Source organism: Aquarana catesbeiana, linkage group LG10 (assembly GCF_042186555.1).
Source record: "Aquarana catesbeiana isolate 2022-GZ linkage group LG10, ASM4218655v1, whole genome shotgun sequence".
Classification (NCBI taxonomy): domain Eukaryota; kingdom Metazoa; phylum Chordata; class Amphibia; order Anura; family Ranidae; genus Aquarana; species Aquarana catesbeiana.
In genome coordinates, this window is record NC_133333.1 from 218,472,620 (window position 1) to 218,489,464 (window position 16,845).

At 42.7% G+C, this 16,845-nt stretch overlaps 1 protein-coding gene across 2 annotated transcripts in view; it reads left to right on the forward strand.

Annotated features, from left to right (window-relative positions):
• NFRKB (nuclear factor related to kappaB binding protein) overlaps window positions 1–16,845 on the forward strand; it is a 55,474-nt gene that overhangs the window by 21,763 nt on the left and 16,866 nt on the right. Inside the window, exons 8-16 of one of the 2 annotated variants that reach the window (XM_073603326.1) lie at window positions 101–185; window positions 3,478–3,655; window positions 6,797–6,905; window positions 10,646–10,772; window positions 13,780–13,845; window positions 13,947–14,029; window positions 15,230–15,273; window positions 16,443–16,500; window positions 16,617–16,791. In XM_073603326.1, the coding sequence (XP_073459427.1) occupies window positions 101–185; window positions 3,478–3,655; window positions 6,797–6,905; window positions 10,646–10,772; window positions 13,780–13,845; window positions 13,947–14,029; window positions 15,230–15,273; window positions 16,443–16,500; window positions 16,617–16,791 (925 nt within the window). Of the gene's footprint in view, window positions 1–100; window positions 186–3,477; window positions 3,656–6,796; window positions 6,906–10,645; window positions 10,773–13,779; window positions 13,846–13,946; window positions 14,030–15,229; window positions 15,274–16,439; window positions 16,501–16,616; window positions 16,792–16,845 lie in introns of both variants that reach the window. The other variant, XM_073603324.1, reaches the window with a different exon arrangement.

Below are 16,845 nucleotides of genomic sequence, written 5' to 3' on the forward strand. Positions count from 1 at the left end.
TTTTAGGAAGAAGCAATTTCGTTGGTTATCTCTGTACACTCTGTTTCTCTGAGATATGCGGTCCTAGATCATATAGAATTTTGTCGTCATTCTCCTGTAGGATCACCCTGATCTGATGACGGAAGAGATCTCCATGAATGACATAATGACTCGGGTCAATGCTGGACGCAAGGGATCTCTAGCAGGTAATTGACGCTTGCTTCATCTATGGCTCCTTGTTTTCACTATTCTGAAATGGCTCTGTCACCTAAACTGGCCAAAATCTTCCTGCAATACACGCTTGTTCTGCTAATGGGAAGATGATATGTGGAGCAACAGGGTATAAAGTGGGATTATAACGATGCCATAAATCATAAATAGCCACTGTTGTGAATAAAACATATAACGTTTATTCATCTAAAATTTAAAAAAATGGGTTCAATAAAAATACATTTTGTATGTATACATATCCTTTCATCGAGCATTGGTGTCCAGAAATTAGATGGTCACAACGTGGTGTTTGATTCCAACATGTTTCACCAGGATTGGCTTCTTCAGGGGATTTACAGATCACCAGTTTTCACAGGACTATGGTAGAAAACAAAGTCCTATATATAAAATCAAGAGAATGTTTACTGAGATTCTTATATACCAAACCATTAGTATGATTGGCTAAATATTCACTCTGTCCAAACCATTTAGAGCTTACCCAAAGATTCATCGGACAAGTCCACAACGTTTTGGAAAGATGACTTTCAATAGAAACAAACACTGTGGGTCATTTTCCCATTGCGTTACAATAACGTAATGAGCAAGTTAAAGGGGCTGCCATTGCTGGGCCTCTTTTGAAAATACTGTTTGCCTGGCTTCTTTCTTTCATGACAGAATCGCCTTAAATAGAAACTCCAGGGAACAGAAAGACCATTCAGCAAGCTGCCAACACCATCCCAAAAACACTGAAGTTGTTTTAGGGCTAGTACATCATTGCTTCATAACATTGCCTCAGACACGCTTTTTTAAAGCTCTGCAACCGCCAGTCAAAGCCCCTGTCACTAAATAAAATGGTTAACTTACAGTCTGGTTTACACCTTGCTTTTGCTTTGCTTAAAACATACCTCCTGTCGCTTTAGTGGTGCTTCAAAGCATCTTCGAAGCCTCCAAAGAAAAGCTCACTCGAAGCATCATCAAAAGCATGTAAGCGGTAGGCGCTTTAATGTGTGTTGAAGCTGAAGCAAGTTACATAGGTTGAAAAAAGACACAAGTCCATCTAGTTCAACCAAAAAAAAATACAATCCCATATACACAATTCTTCACCCACACTTGATCCAGAGGAAGGCGAAAAATCTCAGCAAAGCATGATCCAATTTGCTACAGCAGGTGGAAAAAAATTCCTTCCTGATCCCCGAGAGGCAATCGGATATTCCCTGGATCAAATTTACCTATAAATGTCAATACCCAGTTATATTCTGTACATTTACATTTAGGAAAGAATCCAGGCCTCTTTTAAAGCAATCTACTGAGCTGGCCAGATCCACCAAGTGTAAATGAGCCCCTAATATGAGGAAATCCAATTGTCACATAATCCTGTGCTGCTCACTTTTTTTTTGTCCCCCAGTGTGTCTATGAGAAGGCGGCAGAGCCAGACCCATCTATAGGCTAAAGAGGCACCCCCCCCTGTCCACCCCCCCCCCCCACCCCCCCACCCCCCCCCCCCCCCAACGGCATGCTATGAATGGATTAAAAATATTGCACCGTAGTAGTGCCACACTGACTGCATTGCCAACCAATCAGCAACACATATTTTTAAAGACCCTGTCGCTACTCCAGATTGTCCACCCACAGAGATGGTATGAAACTTCTTTCTGACAGCGTCGCTGCCCATATTCCACACTCGCATGGAGGGAACAGAATTTTGAATGACAGCACTACTGCCCAGATTCTGCACCCACTGGGAAGGTCATGCCATTGGCTAGTAGATCAAAGCAGACTTTGTGCCTCTAGCTTGATTAGCAGTGCCAGCTGTAGACTAATCGGACCGAATCAGAGCTGGCTAAAGTGTTGCTTTCAAAGTTCCTGAATCATACTTGCCTAGGTGGATGCAGCATCGGTCCCCGGCGCCTCTACACTGAGAACTGAGCCATCGAACATCGCCGATGGCTCGGTTCTCGCAGCCCTCCGCTCTGCCCCCTCGTGCTCACTGGAGTGGAGGGGTGGGAAGTGCCCGTCTCGGGCTCTCATCGGCTTGCTGAAAGGCTGAGATGGGTATCAGTCCAGGCACCTGGCGGATCCAGACTTTATTGTCGTGATGACGCGGTGCCTGGACTGATTTCTGTGACTTCAGCAGAGAGCAGACTTCAGCCCGCTCTCTGATGAAAACGGGTCACAGGAGTGCAAAACGAATTGCACACCTGTGACCCAGAGGAGAAGCCCAGCCAAATGAGCTGTGGCTGGACTTCTCCTTTAACCTATTTGTGGCTGTCTGCCTAGGAGTGAGGTGTCAGGAAAGGGTTAATACCTGAGTCACTCCCGAGGCTGGTGTTGGAAGCAGGTTGAAACAATCGGAACCAGCAGAGAGAGAAAGTAGAGCCTAACACCCTCTACCCACCTTAGGGACACCTGCACCTTTGCATCCTTGTCTTTGGTGCCAGAGGACCTTGGGCAGGCACTGGTGGGTGGCTCTGAATTAGGTTCCCAGAGGGGGTGGAGCTGGTACCCAGGAATACTTTGGCATGTTGTCATAGGCACATGCTGAAAACTGGAATACTGGCAATGACAGGGATTTAAGTAGCTGAGCAGTGAGGTGAAGGAAATGAAAGTCTGTCAGAAGTTTGAGTTCTAAGTTTATCAGCATGAACAGATTATACAGCAAACAGGTGAATTGTGATTGGATAGTTATTTTACACAGTGAAGTTTTCTGCTCCATGCTCATTGTTACCATAGTTAACCTGAATCCTGCTACAGTATAGCAATCTGAGCTGTATTTTTTATCTGAAAGGCTTAAAGGAAACCTATCTTAACAGAAATATTAAGGTTGACCCCCTGCATATTTGCTCTGGGTCAGTGACTTAAAACACTAAAGCCAGTTAGCATAATGGCCAAGCAGCCTGAATTTTACAGGAGAGATCAATGATGGCAGCCCAAGTATTTCTCATAACTGTCTCTATACGCCACAGTAATATTGCATGATTGCATGCTGATTATGTAAGGCTGGAAAAATAACAGTGGGATTCCTGTTCCAGCTGGCGGTAGAATTGAAACTTTTAATCATGATAATATCCCTCAGAAAAGTGTTAGTGATTTCCAGTTTTCTGCTGGAGGGTCATTAATGATAGTGGTAAGAAGTCCTCTCGCCATACTCCTTGCATCCTCTGTTCCTCAGGGAACAAATTGCACGCAGTACTTTGTCCTGTTTTGATGCCAATGCTGAGCTAGTGTGGTTGGCAGTGCACCCCTTCACCATCTTGCACTCTGTTATAAGCTGTCATTGGTATCTTTTAGCACTTTATGACTTGGCCACAATGAAGAGACGGATGAAGGAGCGGGACGAGCGGAAGAGAAAGAAGATGAAGCCAATAAAAACGGAGCCGGAGGATTTCCCAGATGCACCTGAAGAAGCGGATATAATGCCAGCTCTCCTTCCTTCTGACTCGCTCAACCTGACCTCTGTGAAAGAAGAGTAAGTCCAACCGCAATGTACAATTCATTCTCTCTACATTGAGGGGAAGTTATCAAAATTTTAGCAGCCAGAATTTGGAGCAGCTTTGCATGGCAACCAATCAGCTTCTATTTTCAAATATAAAAATAGGTAACTATTGCGCTTATATCCACATCGGAATTGAATAAAAAGCAACTAGCACAATATTGATGAACAACACAGAAATTATATAAAATTGGTGCAGAGCTTAACCACTTAAGCCCTGGACCATTTGGCTGGCCAAAGACCAGAGCACTTTTTGCAATTCAGCACTGCATCGCTTTAACTGACATTTGCGCGGTCGTGCGATGTGGCTCCCAAACAAAATTGACGTCCTTTTTTTCCCCACAAATAGAGCTTTCTTTTGGTGGTATTTGATCGCCTCTGCGGTTTTTATTTTTTGTGCTATAAACAAAAAAAAGCGACAATTTTGAAAAAAAACGCATTATTTTTTACTTTTTTTGCTATAATAAATATCCGCAAAAATATATAAAAAACATTTTTTTCCTCAGTTTAGGCCGATATGTATTCTTCTACATGTTTTTGGTAAAAAAAATTGCAATAAGCGTTTATTAATTGGTTTGCGCAAAAGTTATAGCGTCTACAAAATAGGGGATAGTTTTATGGCATTTGTATTAATTTTTTTTTTTTTTTTTTACTAGTAATGGCGGCGATCAGCGATTTTTATCATGACTGCGACGTTATGGTGGACAGATCAGACACTTCTGGCATTTTTTTTGGGACCATTCACATTTATACAGCGATCAGTGCGATTAAAAATGCATTGATCACTGTGTAAATGTGACTGGCAGTGAAGGGGTTAACCAGGAGGGGGTGCTGCAGGGGTTAAGTGTGTCCTAGGGAGTGATTCTAACTGGGGGGGGGGCTACATGTGACATGACACTGATCACCGCTCCCGATCACAGGGAGCGGTGATCAGTGTCAGTGGGCAGAACGGGGAAATGCTTGTTTACATCAGCATTTCCCCGTTCTTGCTCTCCGTGAGACGATCGCGGGTATCCCCGCGGACATCGAGTCCACGGGACCCGCGATCACTCTCACGGACCTCGCGGCAAGGTCGCGCACCGCCGCACACAAGACCACACGACGGCAAATTTTAAAGGGACGTTCCTGTATGCCCATTTGCCTGTCCGTGCCATTCTGCTGACATAAATGTTCGTGCGGCGGTCGGCAAGCGGTTAATATTAAGCGCTGCACCGATTTTATATAGCTTCTATTTTTAGCTTGTTCAGTTGGGCTTTGAAAATTTAAGAGGTCATGCACAGCTGCTCCATATTCTGACTACTCCCAGTTTTGATAAATTTCCATAATTGTGTTAATTGGAGTATTTTATACTGTGTAAGGTCCTTTTTTCCAAATTTCCATCTTTAGGTATCACTAGAGGAATTATCATTATGCTCATTCCTCTATATAGTTCTTAAAGTGGAACTTTACCCATAACAACTTGATAAAAAAAGAATGTTCTTTAGCAAGGAACATACTGTAAATGCTGTAATTTTCCTCCAACATTGCTCCTGTTTCTTCTTGCTGGAGGCTGCCATTTTGCTGAAGCCGAGAGCCCCAGCAATAAAGCAAAAAGCGGAACTAATTCAATCGATTTTAATAGTTTCAAAAAAAACCTTACATTCCTGGAATGCTGGGATTGCTAACTGTCACATTAGCTTGTGTCCTCAACCAAACTATAAAACCATCAAATGGCTGGTGTCATAACTGATCACATGTGCAGCACCATAACAGTTGAAGATCAAACCGAAGCAGCTTACTTGGCTGTAAAGAATAGGAGGGTTTAATGTCACTTTAAGGCTGTCAGCAGATCGGCCTCTACAAACTCTGCAGTGTCTAAAAATGGAGAGCAACTGAGCATGTGCAGAGCATGGTGAGACAGTGTATTACTGGCTTTTAAACAGTATAGCTATACCTGCTAAAGGGGCCAGCCTGAATTGATCTAGCAGGACTTAATGTTCTGATTAAAGTTCCACTTTAAGTATTACTAGAGGGATCACTAGCAGTAGGAAGGAGATTCTGATTCCCCTATATAGGGCTTTAGTTAGACCGCTTTTAGAATACTATTTCCAGATCTGGAGACCTCACATTTAAAGAAAAAAAAAAAGACCTTGACAAGATAGAACGTGTCCAAAGTTGGGGGGAGAAGAATTGTGAACAGTTTGAGGGATAAAACAATATGTAGAGAGACTGCAGGAAGCTAATATGTACAGTCTGAAGGAAGGAAAAGGGGAGAGGGAACAAGACTGAACCTTTAACCCTTCTGCTGCCACCAATCTAACAATTCCATCAACTGTGGCATTTACACACACAATCCTTTTTCAACTGTCAGCATTTTTGTGGAAGTGATTTGGTAATTTGTGTGATCACTTCCACTGGTGCCATCTTTCCTTGTCTGATCCCCCCCACTCCAATGTATCCTGTGCTTTGCTTTGCCCTTTTTGGGCACCCAGGATGGCCATGGTGGGTTCTGGCAGGAAAAGCAGAGGGCGATCAGTAAACGCCCATTCACTGATCATCTCTGCACTGAATGAAGCCGAAAGTGACAAGCTTTTTGTCACTACTACTACTACTACAGTACTACTACTATACTTGACTGGTATTCCCGCTCTGCTGTGACCAGGAAAGAAGCTGATCAACCGGGTACAAGAGTGACATTAGGATTCTAATAGAAATTTCAGCTAGCATTCTATTCTATAGGGTCTTTGCTTTTACAAAATGTATAAAGTTTGGGGGTTTTAGGTAATCACCAAGACCTACATTGTGCATTTTAATGTGTAGCAAAAAGGAAAAAATGTCTCTCAGTGAAAGGTTTAAATACATGAGGGTGTGAATAGGGTTCAGGAGAGCAGTATTGTCCAATAAGAAGTAAATATCAAGAGCACAGGAACATAACCTGAAATTAGCAGGAGGAATGTTCAAAAGTAATCTTAGAAAGTATTTTACTGAAAGAGTAGAATATTCTTGGACTTCCAGCAGCTAAAAAGCAAAAAAAAAAGTGGCGAGCCGACTTGATTGGCTGCTTGGTTTTTTTTTTTTTTTTTTTTTGTGCTGTCACTGTTCTGTTGATTTTCAGATGTTGCATCTTTTCTCCTGCAGGCCCATGGAGGATGTGAAGCCACCTTTGCCTTTCAATGAGATCTCAGCCAGTTTCTTCAGTCTCCTGCTGGATATCCTGATGGCAGAGGGGCCCTCCAGTTTCATTCTGGTGAGAAAAGGACACTGTGTGACAGGGCATTTATATTATGTACATTGTTTTTCTACAGTGTGATAGGTGTAGGACTTCTTCAATTTTTATTTATGGGAACTATGCAAAAATGTATTGACTGTAGTTTATTTTTATATTTGATATCTGAAATATTCTTAGCATCTACCTGTTTTTTTAGGATCCTTTCACACAGCTTGGTGGACTCCGCTTTGCTCAGCGGGGGATCGCTCCGGCAGCCAGATGACAGGCTTGTCTCCCCTCCCCTGCCCTATGCAGAGCGGAGACGGACAGATTCCTGCTCTCCCCATGGGGAAAAAGGGTTAAAACGGACTGCCTGTCGGATCCAATCCTCCAGACAGATGGAAAATAAGGTCACCATCCTCCTGGATTTGGTGGAACGGATAGCAGGGGATGTCAGCTGACATCCGCTGCTCCATAGGTGTAAATGGAGGGTCCGATCAGGTCCGCCTGAAAAACTGACAGGTGGACCTGATCGGACCGCCCGTGTGAAAGGACCCTTAGTGACCATCACCAGACCATTCATTAAAAAACTTACCCATAGGAATATATGTGCATTTAACATCCTTATTTATTTATATTTGGTATTTATATAGGGCCAACAATTTACGCAGTATTTTACATATATAGTGTATGTTCTAATATTTCTACACTTCCAGAAGAGAAGTTTGTGACATTCAAGAAGAGGAAGGGGCTGTGTAAGGGAAATGGCTCTTCCTGGAGTAGTCAAATTTTTTCGCAAGTTCAGAGACCTATTGCAAGTGAAAAAATAATTTATGGAAAGAAAAACCCTGCAATTAGGCATTTACTTGATTTTACTCTGGTTGTACTTGTAGTTTAAATTGAAAAGCCCAGATGAAATCATAGAAACAAATATGCAGTCAGATAGACATTGTGCTAACAGCCTCCATTATCATAGTGTTCTGTACATTTTTTTTTTTTTGGTACGGAAGCTGTGCTGGAAGTTTAAAATTGACCATACAGTCTAATAGGCATCAAAGATAGACCCAGCGCTCTCATTAACAGAACTGGTAACTGGAGAGGGGGGCACACAGAGCACTTGAAGGAGAGAACTGTAAGCAGCATTTTACATTTTAAGGGGAAAAAATATGCTTTAAAGCTGAACGCCAGAAAAAGCAAATATCTAAATACAAGAGCCTTGTGTATTCTTACTTATTTTTTCCCAGATCTGTGCAGTAATCCAGTGTGAGACTTTGGGGTTGGTTTACTAAAGCTGGAGAGTGCAAAATCTGGTGCAGCTCTGCTTGGTAGCCAATCAGCTTCTAACTTTGGCTTGTTCAATTAAGCTTAGACAAAAAAAACTGGAAACTGATTTGTTTCTATTTAGAGCTGCACAAGATTTTGCACACTCCAGTTTTAGTAAGTCAACCCCTTTACCTTTGTGCAGGAGCTTCCTGTAATGAAGACCGGTCACTGCTGCTCTCTCACCTTGTGCAAGATGACTGGTCTTGTCTCTGCCCCTTCCTTTAGTTTTCTGTAGGGAGCTTTGTAAAACTACAGTGGAGGCTGCTGGGCCCCTCCCACAGCTCTGCTCTCTGCACAGGCTACAGCAGAGTGATATCACTGCTACTTTTACAAGTTGAAGTGTTTGTGAACCTAATAAAAAACAAACTAAGGTCCTGTTTTTTTTAAGGCATGAATAACAGCACAGTGCTTGTGCTGTGCAATTCTTCCCTTCCTAACTGGTAATAAACCTGGTTGATCCTGCCAGTTCCTGAGTCCCCCTGCCTCTGCTGACCATGATAATCTTGGCTGCTGAGCCCAGACTACCGTGTTCAGTTTGTGCCTTTGTCATCTGCAGCCCTGTTCTCTCTTCTTAAGTCTCTCCCCTCTCCCTCCCTGTCATCATGAGATCGATTTCCTTCCCGCCTCTATTCAGCTGCATAATGCAGCACATAGGAAAGGAGTCCCATACAGATTTGCTGCCGTTAATGGAAGTTTAAGTGTTTGTTAGAAATTAATAGGGGAAATACCTTTTCTGGCACTGCAGCCATGCGATCACATGATTCCCCTGTGCTGGCCAGCCTCGCTCTATGGAGGGGCGGAGATTACCCTGCAACATCAGCCAGCCAGCAGAGCGGAATCTCTGCCCCTCCCACTTCTCTGCAAAGATTGAGGCTGGCCAGCACAGGGGGATCATGTGACCGCACAGCTGCAGTGTCAGAAAAGGTATTCCCCTTGTTCATTTCTAACCAACACACTTTCATTAATGCATATCTACATGGGATACATGTAAAGTTGCTTTAGTGACTTTACAAACACTTTAATATCCGTATTTGCAAATGCATTTAGTGCACACAAAGTGGATTTGTATCCATTGTGGATTTGAGGAATTAATTTAAATGAAAGTTCTTCTGCCTGGAATTCAGAATTTAGGTAATTTTCTAACCAAGTCCATCACAGATTTTAACATAAAAAGATGGGCCATTTCAATTGGGCAATTGGGGATTTTTTGTTGAAGGGTTGAATGGAACATGGGGTATCTATAGGTCTGTTTGGAGCAGTTGCCTCCAAACTGCGGCTCGGGGGCCTGATACAGCTCTTTGCTTGCCTTTTAATAAGCCCTTGGGGTACTATTCCATCCATGGACACCAGAAATAGGACGTAATTCCTTTAACACCAACAATGGGGTACTGTTCCACCCACTGACACTGATAGGGCAGAAAGGATAGGGCCCCATCGTTGGTGTCAAAGGAAGGAATTGTGCTCTTTTGTTGCTGTCATTGGGAGTAATGACGCCAATGATATGACACTTGTCCTTGCAATCGCATCAAAGATGGGGCATTATGTACTCCCACTGTTGCCAGGACATTTTCTACTCCCAATGGCCACAATCCGGCCCTCCTAAAGTCTGAAGGACAGTAAAATGGCCCTTTGTTTAGAAAGTTTGGAGGGTTGCTGGTGAGGTTATGTTTTGTAGGGACTTTGTAAAGGTTAATTGCGTCTACCGTCTGTTCTTTGTAGTTGTGCCTGGTTTAACATTCAACAAGCTTGACGCTGTATTTTTTTGTTTAGCTGTACCTGTTAAATCTAAACTTCAGTCTTGCACAGCTGTACAGGCTCCTCTCCTGTACTTAAATTACTTACACTGATTTCACTGCACACTGTGAGCTTCTCACAATGTGCATTGGAATCTGCAGCGTGTATGATGAAGCTCCCCAACCCCCCACCCACCCCTTCCCTAGCTCACTGTTCCTGGCACAGCCCATAAATTTGTTAGATTGCAGTTATTCCTTTCACGGAGGCTCGGCTTCATGTGTGGGAATGGATCGGGCTCATATGCATGCAAATTCAGTCTGCTTAGGAACATGCACTTCTCCGGACAGACATACACCCATCAAGGCATTTTGATATTTGCATAACTCCTCCTAAGAGCCAGCCTATTACTTTCCTTAGTGCTAAGGGTTTTGAGAGGAGTACTGAGGTAGGGTGCTGTAAAGTTTCCAGGAATCTATGTACTGCACCCTGCCATCTTCCTGCCCACCAGCCATGATCTGCTGGCATTGCATAGAGAATCATGAAGACTGGGCCTAAAATGAGCTACATATTGAAAGCTGAAAAGTTTTGTTAAAAAATGCAACTAGCGTGTTGATGAGGGGGAAACCATGGAAGTCAAAGTAGAAGCAGTTTAAATTTTAGCTTTAAAATGTTTTCTTGTATTTTGTGATTTTTGACCATATGCTCTCCCTCTGGTATTACAGCTGGAGGAGAAGGTGTCACTTTGGCAGGCCTCGCCCGCCAGCACGCTGAACTGCTGGTACTCCGCTGCCTCTAACTGGTGTGACCTGGTTCACTCTGCCCTCCTATATCTTGGTGGAGACAGCAAAGGTGAGTGTAGACTCTGTTGTCCATAATGAACTAGTAAATTCCTCCTCAACTACTATAGAGGAAATTAATATAATAATATAATCTCATCTGAACTATGCTTCTTTCTATTTGGACTTTCTTTGTATTGTTATACAGGATTTACAGTGGGGACGGATAGTATTCAGACCCCCTTAAATTTTTCACTCAAATTTTTAATGTACACACAGCACCCCATATCAACAGAAAAACACAGAATTGTTGACATTTTTGCAGATTTATTAAAAAAGAAAAACTGAAATATGACATGGTCCTAAGTATTCAGACCCTTTGCTCAGTATTTAGTAGAAGCACCCTTTTGATCTAATACAGCCATGAGTCTTTTTGGGAAAGATGCAACAAGTTTTTCACACCTGGATTAGGGGATCCTCTGCCATTCCTCCTTGCAGATCCTCTCCAGTTCTGTCAGGTTGGATGGTAAACGTTGGTGGACAGCCAATTTTAAGTCTCTCCAGAGATGCTCAATTGGGTTTAAGTCAGGGCTCTGGCTGGGCCATTCAAGAACAGTCACTGAGTTGTGAAGCCACTCCTTTGTTATTTTAGCTGTGTGCTTAGGGTCATTGTCTTGTTGGAAGGTAAACCTTCGGCCCAGTCTGAGGTCCTGAGCACTCTGGAGAAGGTTTTCATCTAGGATGTCCCTATACTTGGCCGCATTCATCTTTCCCTTGATTGCAACCAGTCCTCATGTCCCTGCAGCTGAAAAACACCCCCACAGCATGATGCTGCCACCACCATGCTTTACTGTTGGGACTGTATTGGACAGGTGATGAGCAGTGCCTGGTTTTTCTCAACACATACCGCTTAGAATTAAGGCCAAAAAGTTCTGTCTTGGTCTCATCAGACCAGAGAATCTTATTTCTCACCATCTTGGAGTCCTTCAGGTGTCTTTTTTTTTAGCAAACTCCATGCGGGCTTTCATGTGTCTTGCACTGAGGAGAGGCTTCCGTTGGGCCACTCTGCCATAAAGCCCTGACTGGTGGAGGGCTGCAGTGATGGTTGACTTTCTACAACTTTCTCCCATCTCCCGACTGCATCTCTGGAGCTCAGCCACAGTGATCTTTGGGTTCTTCTTTACCTCTCTCACCAAGGCTCTTCTCCCCCGATAGCTCAGTTTGGCCGGATGGCCAGCTCTAGGAAGGGTTCTGGTCATCCTAAACGTCTTCCATTTAAGGATTATGGAGGCCACTGTACTCTTAGGAACCTTAAGTGCAGCAGAAATTTTTTTGTAACCTTGGTCAGATCTGTGGCTTGCCACAATTCTGTCTCTGAGCTCTTCAGGCAGTTCCTTTGACCTCATGATTCTCATTTGCTCTGACATGCACTGTGAGCTGTAAGGTCTTATATAGACAGGTGTGTGGCTTTCCTAATCAAGTCCAATCAGTATAATCAAACACAGCTGGACTCAAATGAAGGTGTAGAACCATCTCAAGGATGATCAGAAGAAATGGACAGAGTTAAATATGAGTGTCACAGCAAAGGGTCTGAATACTTAGGACCATGTGATATTTCAGTTTTTCTTTTTTAATAAATCTGCAAAAATGTCAACAATTTAGTGTTTTTCTGTCAATATGGGGTGCTGTGTGTACATTATTAAGGAAAAAAATGAACTTAAATGATTTTAGCAAATGGCTGCAAAATAACAAAGATTGAAAAATTTAAGGGGGTCTGAATACTTTCCGTCCCCACTATATATAGCGCCAAAAGTTTATGATGCGCTTTATAACATAGTTGCATGCATAACGTATAGTTGCAATACAATTCAAAACAAGAGGAATCAGAGTGCCCTGCTATTAATATTATTATTAATACTATACAGGATTTATATACCGCCAACACTTTGGGGGGAGCCGAAGACTGTAATGTGTGTGTGGGGGGGGGGGGGGGGTGTGCAGCCTGAGGACATTAAAGTGGGGGATGCTGAGGACTGTAAAGTGGGGGATAATGTAAATAGGGGCAGAGGACAGTGCTATTGGGGGGTTGATGTCAAGTAAGTGTGGGAACACTACTTTAAAAGGGGAAGAGGGGAGTGATGTAAAGGGGAGATGAGGACTCTTATCAGGAGGAGATCTTGATGGGAAAGGAACTGTGATGTGCAGTGGGGACTGAGGACGCTGATGTAAGAATGGGTTCAGATCTGTGCATTAGGTGCACATGTGGGTAGGTCAGACTAATTTAATAGGCAGCACTACCCACAAGAAACGTGGAGAAAAGTCCTTGACCTTTTTTTTTTTTTCCAAAATTGTGCCGCCCCAAGCCGCATGGTGCTGCAGCAACATGCAGTTTGGCACAAGCCAAAATGCACCATGGGTACCGCCATGATATTCGAACCTCTTCTCGAAGAAAGTTTTACTGACCGGACCTCTGTGAATTTTAATTCAATACCCCTGGCCTAGGCTAATTACCAGACAAGAAACAGGAAGTGGGCTGTAAAAGGTACAGTATTTACTGGCAGAAAAAAAATGTTTTACTATCCAAAGTTAAAACAACAAGGGCAGAAGATATAATTGATGGAAAGTTGAAAAAAATTACTAAAGAGCCACTTTAAGCTACTGCCTGGTATCCATTGGAGGAAGCTGTGTTAGAGCTGCTTTACCAGAGCGATAAAGATTGTTTGACATTTGACTACTACACAAATGCTTTTTAAATCCCAGCACCCCTTTTAACATGGTTTTTTACAGTAGTGTGGTATTAAGAGATTTGCCATGGCAGTATCAGTTCTTTTGAGGTCCCTGCATCCTTTTGTTGTAGAGTATGCTCATCTAAAGTTGTGATGTTTATTGAATATTCTCTGTTGTGTTTTCCTCCTATTAAATTTGTTCTCTCTTCACTGGAAACAATATTGGGTGCTTCAGCTAGAGCTGCACATTCATATTACTTAGTATTATCCTGTTTCCAATCTTGCATGTCTGAAAATAGTTTCCACAACACCACAGGTCTGTAGTTTCTCTTACTCTTTATTCATTATTTGCAGGTGCTCTATCTGGCTTAACTCCCTATGTTGAGTTCAGGGAGAAGACGCAGCAGTGGAAGTGTCTTGGTGAGTACCCAGACCACCCTCTGTCATTCCTTCCAGAACTAAAACTTTCAAAATAAAAAATTTAATATTAAAATCCCATTTTCTTCCCCCACCCCCCATAGTGCCCCCTGCTGATAATGAGAAGGATCTCGTTGCTCTCTTCCATCTTTGGCTTGAGACGAAGGATCACATATTCACCACCAAGGTGAGGGTGCACATCTGTCTCGTATGCACAGAACTTAAGCATTCTTCTTTGAACCCATCAGAAAAAAGGGTGTCTGTGCTAACTATATCAACTGGTCAGATTCCAGCTTTATTTTTTTTAGTGCATGTGATTGCAGACCAAATATACAGGATCTCTAAAGGTCTTTACTATCTGATCACTTACATCCCAGTTGAGACTTTTTATTTATTTTATTTTTTTTTAGGGCTTCTTCACATGGCAATCAACCTATTCAAAGCCACTGCATTCCACCATTTTCCACAGTGAGAGCTAGTTTACCTAAGATTAGCTACTCTATCCTAAACATTCCTATCTTCTTCTACATGCTTTTGGTAGAGGGGAGGAATCTGCTTGGCAGCTGTGGAGAGTGCACTTTTTCCTTCAATTTGATTTAAAGCCCAACTCTGGGCGCAAATAAACTCATCAGGGTTAAACATTTATTTAGTGCAAAAGCATGCAGGCTTTTTTTCTTATTATGCAAATCTGCTCATTTACATGTCAGGAATAATGCACACATCCCCAGACTACATTTTATGAATGACCAGGAGGAGAGAGAGAGGTGGTGACATGGCTGTAGAAAGCCATCAGAACTGGGGAATGATGGTGTGTCTATTTGAGGCAAAGGAACTGCTCTAACCCTGGAGTTGAGCTAGTTTTAAAGAAGAATTCCAAGTATGGCATTTGTTACAGCTTGGACCAAATTACCCATGCAGGTACCATACCTGTGGTATCCCTCTAGTAGCTTGAAATCACTCTGGTAGACACTGCCTGCTTCAGTGATTTCCACTAGCTTTTGGGACCCATGCCAAGCGGCTGCCCTGTTGCATTCTGAAAACAGGTTGTCCGCTCGGCATGAGCATCATTCAGAGAATGCTTTGCCTTGCTCTCCACCTTGTCTAATCTTCTCGTGTCTGGGATTTGCTTGGGTGACCAGGTCGCTTCAAGTACATTGTGGACTGTGATGTGCCTTATTGCTGCTGTTTTAAATAATATTATAAAGTTATCACAAAGGTAATGCACAAGGCTGGTGTGCCCTCTGTTCCTTGTTTTATATAGTGATAGGTGACTACTGATTTTCAGTGATGTTTCCTTTTTTTAATTTTTTTATTTAAACATAAAATGTACAGAGATCAATTAACATATATTTTTTTGCTAAAGAAATGCATTCTCCTTTCCTTGTAGGAGGAGGAGGAGAGCCCAGACTCAAGTACCCCCATTCCCAGAGTGTAAGTCTGGCCATCACATCATATGGAATGTAGTTTAGTTGTCCTGTACAAGAAACAAGCTTCCCGATCCATCAGTTCAGGCTTTTTACTGTCTCTTGTATGTGGGTTTCTATTGTTGCTCCATATTAAATGTCTGCTTATTTCATTACAAAAGAGTGGAAATGGAAAGTTAACCCTATATATGCTTTAAAAAAGTAATTGTCTTATTGGGTATAAAAGAATACCTGCTGGTCACTTGATTCATCCATACATTTTTTGTGATTTAGTTCAGAAATTCTAAATGATTCTCCATAAAAACCCAATGTTCTCTAAGCTTTTATTGCCCTTTCATGAAGCTCAATTTTTGGGTGTACCTATTGCGGCGCTCAAGTTGAGTATAGCTACTATAGCCCCCTCCATTAAGACCCTGCATGTTGGGTACTGAGCTCATTATAGCAATTTTACACTCGGATATAACAAATATTACCCTCTGTTTCTATCTTCATGCATGACATCCATTCTCTCCCCTGCATTAGTAGTGATGACTGTGGTCTTGGGCATGTTCTGGCCACTTGGGAACAAGTAATGTTGATCACATCTAAGTACCTAATTGTCTCCCACTGAGCAGCATTATTGAGTGTCAACTTTGAAGTTACAGCACCTGTGAAAATAGAATGAAGTGCTGCCTGTACTTTGTTTTCTGGGATACTGTGGGGAACTGAGGATGTGCCTGGTGAGACTCCTTCTTTACATTTTGTGCCTTAGAATTTAGACAGTGCTGATGACTCTTCCAGCCCCCTAATGAGAGCACTGCTTGCCTGAGTGGTCAATCGCCAGTTACTAGCACTGTCACGTTTAAGGAAGGGGAGTAAGTCGCATGTTCCCCCTTACCTGGAAGAACAGGGCATATCTTTATTTTTGCTTCCAGCAGCTGAAATGAAGGGAATGTACTTATGTGCAACTGAGGAGGGCAGCAGATAAATTAAGTTGCTGGGTAAAGCTCCAGATCATTGTACATAGTCATTCTACAGCTAGGTGATTGAAGATTTGTTTTGAACATGACATAATGGTAGAAGAAACCTGCGATTGGTTCTTAAGGCAATTCAGAAAAGAGTGAAGGCTGTCTAATATTAACAGCAGACTTGCATGAATTTGTCTGGAAAGCTAACCATTAAATTATGTTTCAGAAGAACGGATTACATTGTGCGGCCGAGTTCTGGAGATGAGAAGCGGATTTTCCAGGAACAGGTTGGTTTCCATTTTTACTGTGTCACTTAATTAGTAATAGCCTATTTTTCACTGATAACGAAAGGTAATTTTGTTCCATGACTTCCAGCTGTAATTTCTGCCTTTGCTCTACCTAGGAACGACACCGCTACCTCCAGCCACACAAGGCCTTCACTTTCCGCATGCATGGATTTGAGTCTGTGGTGGGCCCAGTGAAAGGTGTATTTGACAAGGAGACGTCACTGAACAAAGCTCGTGAACACTCACTGCTGCGATCTGATAGGCCAGCTTACGTCACCATCTTGTCTCTTGGTAATTTTCCTCCTGTGTCAGCTCTGGGTGGGCGGGCTTGGGCAGCTAACCATT